The sequence below is a fragment of the Arachis duranensis genome, chromosome 3 (genome assembly GCF_000817695.3).
Source record: "Arachis duranensis cultivar V14167 chromosome 3, aradu.V14167.gnm2.J7QH, whole genome shotgun sequence".
Classification (NCBI taxonomy): Eukaryota; Viridiplantae; Streptophyta; class Magnoliopsida; order Fabales; family Fabaceae; genus Arachis; species Arachis duranensis.
The window spans coordinates 126649110-126657093 of NC_029774.3; the positions used below are offsets into that span (position 1 = coordinate 126649110).

A 7984-nucleotide genomic window follows, 5' to 3' on the forward strand; every position below is an offset into this window, starting at 1 on the left:
AAAAATAAACAATTTTTTTTAATTATATATATATATATATATATATAAACGAACTACTTTTAGTTACTATAAGAATTATCATGGGTTGGGATGGGATGGGTGTTTTAGATGTTACCTTTTCTTAGAGAAATGAATACTATTGTTTGGCTTGAGTATAACCTAACACCTAGTTTCTGTAATGATTTAGTTACACATTGATTCCCAAACACGGTTGTTAGAATAGTATGATTCGCCATTCTAGATATATTGCTTTCCTAGACATGTCGGAATTATGTTGTCATTGTTTTGCAGGATGCAGGCCGAAGAGCCTTTTGGTCTGTTAATGGACCTAGAATAGTACAAGTAGGTTATGAAGACGAGGAAGATCCGAAAGTGATGGAAGCATATGAGCAACTGGGTTCCTTGGTAAAACACCATATTCATCCTTATTGTCTTCTTGAACCTCCACTCCATCTTCTACTATAAGTTTTTAACTTCAATTTCAATTGTCAGAATATCTTAATGTTTGTTTCTGTTTATTGTTCAGTTGATTCACAGCAGTGGAGAAGAAACATCTGGTGAGACCACAAAGTAGTTACTCCACATACAATTATTTATTCAGTTAACACCAGAACTTCTCCGTGAGAAACATGCACTAGTTATCAAGGTCATGCCAAGTCAGAATTTATCATTTCATTGTTACAATTACAAAGATGAGAAATTTTTTGGTAGTTCAGAATTTTAGTCTAGCCACTCTAGACTTCATGTTAGTATATATTTATACTAGGTGAGTTCGACGGTTCTTTATAAACTTGATTTATAGATTAAGTTGACTTATTTCCAAGAGATAAAAGTTCATTTTAAAAATGGGGTTTATTTTGATATAAAAATTTATCATCTAGTCATATAAGTGTTTTTTTTCTCCCTTGTGTGACCTAGTTAAATTTTGTTTACACTGATAAATTTATTAAAGTTGAATCTTTGAGATAATAATAAGCTTGACCGTGAACGAAATTTACATTCATATTGTCTAAGTTAATATAAATATAAATATGACGAGGAATATAAAATGTTTTATAATGGACAATCAATTTAACCCAACTTTTCTATTAACATTTTACAGCATATAATAATATTATGGTGATTGATATAATAGTTTTCTAAAGGAACATTACAATCCAGAACTGCATCAACATAACTGTTTAAGACTATTAGGAACGAGTAGAATGTATTAGGTTGTAGATTTAAATTTCATCATCTTATGTCAAAATATAAAAAACAAAAATAATAAAAATGTTAAAAGGACATATAATTATGATTTTTTATTTAAATTAATTAAATATTTTATTTACGGGAATATACAGTATTAATTGTTATGTATAACGTATTACATTTCGGATACTGAATTTTTGTGCTAATTAAAGCCAGATCTCGAATAATGTGCATTTTTTTAACAAATTTTGAGGGCACCTGAGATATAATAAAAAGCAACTCAGGTGGTGTGCATCCGGGATGTGGGTGAAGAGTTCCTCTACCTCAGCACTCGAGATCAGCACAATTGCACCTATATATAGGGTGCAACAGAGATGTCTTTTGACATTTGAAAATTTTTTGGAAAGTTTGAGAGGATAGTTCACCACCACCATCTACATCATGAACTGTAACATACTACTCTACCACATATTGTGGTATTAGTCTAGCATACATCTCGAACATTATCCTCATATGGTTATCAATTTCGACTCAAAATGTCCTATTTCAAAACCCTGCTGATAAAAAAAATTTTCTTTATCACCTCCATTCGACAACACTCATAAAAATCTATAGCTGATCCTCCCAATTTCCTTGGAACTCACTGTCCAATATTGTTTAAGGTGATATTCTTCATAGCATACAGAGAATCAATATGACAAGTGCATAATATTACAGAAGAATTACACTCAAATATCACTCTCTATTTATTATTTTTTATGATTCCATTTGGATAAACAACCACAAAAGAATTCGTTACTATTTATATCTATGAACTAAAGAAGAAAAGAGAATGGTGTTATGAATGAATTGTGATTAGTTTTGCATGTTTCAAATTCTTTATATCAGTATATTTTCTTTTTACATAACTATCTAAGATGCAGAATACAATGTTTAGTTTTATATAAATTTTAGATGCCCTAGATTAAGGAAGTATTTTTTCTGATCTCGTGTGCACAACATTCTAAATAAGTATAATTAAAATAAATATTATTTATCCTAAGTGCATTTAAAATATTTTTTTTGAAAAAAAAATGTTACACATTTTAAATTCACAATACTCAAATTCTGAGAATAATTTTTTTTAGCTATTTTACATTAATATATAGAGGATAACTTAGTCTTTTTGTTTAATTAGTATAGTATATAGAAAGACGAAATTATTTAATGTTGGTGGAAAATATATTTTTTTTTAATTACAATTAAAACGGAACACGTAATATATTTTAGTTGTCCAATTATAATATATAATTATGCCACCCATCTAAATCAATAATCCAAAACCCTCCATTAATAGCAAGTATACCCTATGGCAAGTATATGTGGTTAGAATTTTAAACAGGGGAAAAAGGTCCCATTCATCTTCTAATAAGTAATAACAATGGAACAAATATACCTTGATTATTATTTTCTTGGCCCATACTAAAATAAAGATATTATGAATACACAGTATAATATTAATATACGACCCCGCACATTTAATTTCTTGCCGGTATTTCCAAGTTCTTAATAGTTCAGAGGCCAATGTAGCACCACGAAAGGCTTCCAGAGCCAAATCATCGGAGAGAGCTTAAATAATTATTGCCATAATGTCCTTCGGTCAAATATTCAATAATAATACACAAAACATTATACTAATTTTAACACCATCAACAAATCATAGCCTCCCAATGTGTACTCCAATTCTGGTACATATCAAGTCTATTATTGACTATGGCGCAATAAATATTTAATTTTCATTGGCTAAAATGGACCACCTTATGTTAAATAGGTGGTGCAGATAGAATTGAATGTGGAAGGCTTAATTCCTTGGTGCTCATGTTAGGTGTCACTATTGCTAGTTGAATGTCGCTGTAAGACATTCCATTTATTCTATCCCCCTTTGAGCCTTTGAGGCCTCCCAACCTAAGCTAAGGTTCTCTCATGGACAGTTGTCTCATCAACCACCTTATCACTAATAATATATACTCTTCCTATTATCTATCATTGGTACAATGTTAAAAATGTCACGTGTAACGCTTAATATATATGTGACTTGATGATCTTATCAGAGTTTAAACTTATCTAGGTTGAGATCCGTGCGTTCTGCAGATTAATAAATTTTATAAAAATAATTTTAAATATATAAATATGAATACCAGTAATAAATTATTTTTGAAAAGTATATTTTTTGAAATTATAAAAGTTTAGTTACATGAAATATAGTCATAAACGAACATTTTAAGATTTTATACAAGCTAGTTATTTGTATAATATTTAAAGTTATTTTTATTAATTTATGTTTCAAGAATTAAAATTTTATATATCCATATTATCAACTATTTTGATAAATATAAATAAAATGCATTGTTTTCATTAGATAGGATTACATACAATATAAATATTAAAATAAAATAAAATAAAATAACATTGAAGAATTATCTTAACTTAAATCAATTTAAAAATAAATGTTGTAATTTTATCTAACATTATTATAGTTATTTGTGTGTTTTATAACATTATTAAAGTGAATGCAAAAAAATATTGAATTATTAGACATAAAATTGATTATTGTGATAGCCTAAAATTAGAAATTAACAATAGTATTTCTTTCCTGTTAAATAAACTATATAATATTAGCTTGACCTCTTTCAACCGTAGTATAAACCACTCATTGTTTTTTATTTTTTTGAAACAATCTAGCATACTCATCTCCTATCTATAAACTATTTTAAAAAAATACCATTGTAAAAACAAATGAATAACCAAATTATTTCATTGTATCTCTAAAAAAGATTGAATATGCTTTAGTTTACAATTTTGGATCCAACATGTATGATACTTTAATTTATATAAGAGAACTAACTTTGTTAATTATTGTGAGAACCGTTATAAAAATATGAATCAAATAATGAAGAAGACATTTAATATTTTTAAAAGAAAATTTTAATTAAAAGGGTTAATTTATTAATTATTATGAAAATCAGTATAAGAATTAATACTAAAGTTGAAAAAAATATATATAATAAAATTAGATTTATACTAATATATGTTGGCGACGTGACAAAATTTTAAAGAATATATATGTCATTAATTAAATATAAAATAATTTTAGTATTAATTTTTATATAAATAAAATAGATAGATTGTAATTATAGACTTATAGTTCAAAATAGAGGTCAGAAATGTTAATAAATATTTAATTGTACGAATATTTGTGGAAATAGCAGGTAAAAATGTATTGCTAAACACAGAAAATTTACATCCATTTCATTGAGACAAAAGTTTGCTCTCATGGTAAAGTCAAGGAGAGCATTATATATCCATCTTGTAGGAATAATGGAACTGAAGATTAGTTAACAATTTTATATGATTATATTTTAACATGGCGTTTACTTTATTTCTAATAAATAAAATAAAAAATTACTAAAAATATATTAAATAACCAAATTTAATTATAAATGTGAATATAATAATTTATAAAATTTGATTAATTATAAAAGTGAATTATTGTCATTTCGTATTTTATGATATATTTCTCTCTACGAGTGATGTGGCTAATGTTTTGTGCCTATCATGCATAATCATAACTTAATTGCAGGATAATGTAATTGCTGACCCCAACTTAAAACCAACAACTGTATATCGTGATGATTGATGGTTTGCATGCATGGTTGCATCCATTGTATAAGAGAAAAAGAAGGGTTGTTGTTCCATGTAAGTAATTGTATTTGAAGGATGCTCCACCTTATTATTATTCACTTTTGTCCTCTAAGTTGGTTGGATATGCAATATGTAATCATAAATTTGGAAGGTTCAATTTTTAACATTCTGGTGGTCCTCAAAAGAAACTACATTAAACATGAAAACGAGATCCAACAAAAAAAATTCCCAAAATGCCTAACAACAAACTTTGGTTGTACATATGTTATTGGAGCTATTACAATTTTATTTTTTAAGTTTGCAATCAGTATTTATTATTAAAAAATAATACGTTTTTTCTTCTTCTTAAAACTCGAATTATAATTATAATTATTCAACCCACTTGATTTTGTAAAAGGATCATTAGCAGGGCACTTTATTGCCATGCCAACTTTCTTCATATCACATTTTTGTTTTGGATGAGACAAAATGCATAACTAAAAAGCATCCATTATTTCCATCAACTTTTAATCAGAAACTGCAAATACTCTTACAGATAATAACAATAACAAGAAGAACACATAAGACTAAATAATATTTATATATTGCAGGAAGAAATAGACAAGACTGAGGATGAATTTCAAAGTGGAGTGTAAGAAGAAAAAGAAGATCTATTTGTATAGTAATTGTGAGGGTGGAGTTGCAGCATATGCATGCCTTGCAACCTTTGATGACTCTTTTTGAAACCTTGCAAGCTGAGAGTGAGAGGAGCTATTACTGATTCTATGGTGCCGACTTTGTGGACTATTAACATTAGAATTTGGCTTCTCATATGTTATGAAAGCATCACCGGCAACTCTAACTGCTTTATGGCTCTTGCAGCCACCCAAAAGCATGCCGTGGCTGCGCCGCCTCTGTGTCTCCCTTCTTGAAGATGATGCTGCCACCGGCACTCTTATTGGACTCCTTACAGTTACCTCAGACATCTGCTCGTCGCAATCTGACATCACGGCGGCGCTTGCAGTGACCACACTCCATTCTATGCTTGCTTCACTTGGTGCATAGCCTGTGGGGCTTCCACACCCTGATGTTGCTTGTCTTGCAAGAAATGAATTATTGCCTTTGATGCTTTCAATCTCAAACAGATCTGAGCTTGCATCGCTTGCAGCATCATTGAAGTTTGAACCTGAATTAGCACCCAAATGATTATGCTTGTGATGATCAATAATATCTTCCATTCTTTTTGGGATTCTTAGTTTCTTGTCAAAGCTTGAGGACTTGCTCTTGTGACTCAGAATTGGAGAACCAAACACTGCAAGTGATTTTCTTGGCTCCTCTTCTTCTTCTCCTTCTTCTCCTTCTTCTTGTGCTTGTGATGATTGGATTTGCATTTTCACAAAATGATTTCCCAAACCAGAAGAAGAACTCACAGGTGAAAATGGGAAATCTTTGTTCAATCCAACACCAATGAACTTCTCAACTGGCTTTGAGATTTTAGGTGAATGAGTATCAGAATCTGCACCAGAATTTAAGATCTTTCTTGGTACTGTTTTTCCAAGATAAACATCATAGATAGCCGTTTTGCTGAAGCTGATTTCGCCTGCATGATCATTGATCTCAACAGAATTCTTGTCGGAACAAGAACATTTGATGCCAATACCAGCAAGAAAACTCTTTGCCAGTGCCTTGTTGTTGTTCATGTTCTTGTTCTTGTTGTTCCTTTGAGAGTTCCTCATCATCATAGCACTGTGTAAGAGTGCACTTTGGCTGTTACATGTTGATTCAGAGCGAATACTCGGAGTTCCATAAGATTCTTGAGCTATTTGATGGTGATCTCTGTGTTGGTGCAAGTACTTTGAAGTAGCTATGCTTGAAGAAGCTACTGATGAGGAATCAACCTCACCATCATTGAAGTATTTTTCTGCACCGAATACTCCGATTTCGCCGTCTTCCTCCTTCTTCTTTTCACCATGGTGGTGCTGAAATGAATCCCTTCTGATAAAGGGACTAAGTTTTTGGCTTGTTCCTTGGTTCTTGTTTAAGTATGGAGAGAAAATTGCATCATCAGAGTTGAAGTTTTGCAACTTAGTATTATAGAGGTTGGTCTTAGAAGTGGATGATATGGTACTAACCATTGTTATAGAATTATTTGAAGGAAATCAAATCAAAGTTGTTAAGTGACAAAAAGATAAAAATGATGAAGAACAAAGAATTAGAGGGGAAAGTAAATAAAAATGATGAAGACAAAGACCCTGCAATACTGGGGAAAAGTAGAAGAGCTGATTTTGTGAGTGGTGTGGGAAAAAGAAAGAAAAATTAACAAAAAAAGGGTGCAAAGGAAGATAGTGGAGAAGAAAATGGTTGCACTAGGGAACTTAAAAAGGAAGGGTTCAATCTTCAATGGCTCCATGGGTGTTTAGAGTAGCTCTATATGTAGGCTTTAGCAGATTTTGCAAAATCTAAAGTAGGTAGGGACATTGTGCTTGTAGCTTAATTGACACTTACCGGTAGCTTTTCATCACAAAACTTTCTTGAATTTAGATAAGTAACGTTTCTTTTTTTATGGTGTGAACCACATGTATATTTTACAAGAGGTAATATTATGTTTGATTTAAGAACATTCACTGCAAGTATAAGTAGACTCTGCTACTTTATTTCAAACTAAGTCACTAAAATAGTTTAATAAGGACCGGTAGAAACTCACGTACAGTTGTTTTTATGCGAAGTTAATAGTTAAAACTATTAAATGATAATTTAGTCAAATATATCAAATAATTTAACGGTTTTCAACTATTAACTTCACATAAAAACAACTGTACGTGAATTTTCACCTAAAGAATTTGAATTGCATATGTTAAGATCAGGAGTTCATCAAATGCTGTTGAAAAGTTAAATATGATAAAAACTTGAGCTGCCAAAGTTAGGAGCTCTAAATTTGTTATAGGTGAAGCTCTCCATGATTGGTCCCTTTTCAGGAGAAAGGATGATAGATACTAGAGAGGAATGTGTTCCATATCCACTTTGCATTGAGATGATTTGTGAGTAGTCCCATCGCTATCACTTTAAAACATGGCTCTCTACCCTTTTTTCTTGGTTGGTTGGATTATAATTAACCAAATGAATGCTCCATTCT

General features: G+C 30.4%; 1 protein-coding gene across 1 annotated transcript; it reads right to left on the reverse strand.

Annotated features, from left to right (window-relative positions):
• Positions 1-5375: 5375 nt before the first annotated feature.
• LOC107481087 (protein PHYTOCHROME KINASE SUBSTRATE 1-like) lies at positions 5376-7355 on the reverse strand. Its single transcript, XM_016101301.3, has one exon. It carries the CDS (start codon positions 6984-6986, stop codon positions 5523-5525), a length of 1464 nt encoding a protein of 487 aa, XP_015956787.1. The 5' UTR covers positions 6987-7355; the 3' UTR covers positions 5376-5522.
• Between the last annotated feature and the right edge of the window lie 629 nt (positions 7356-7984).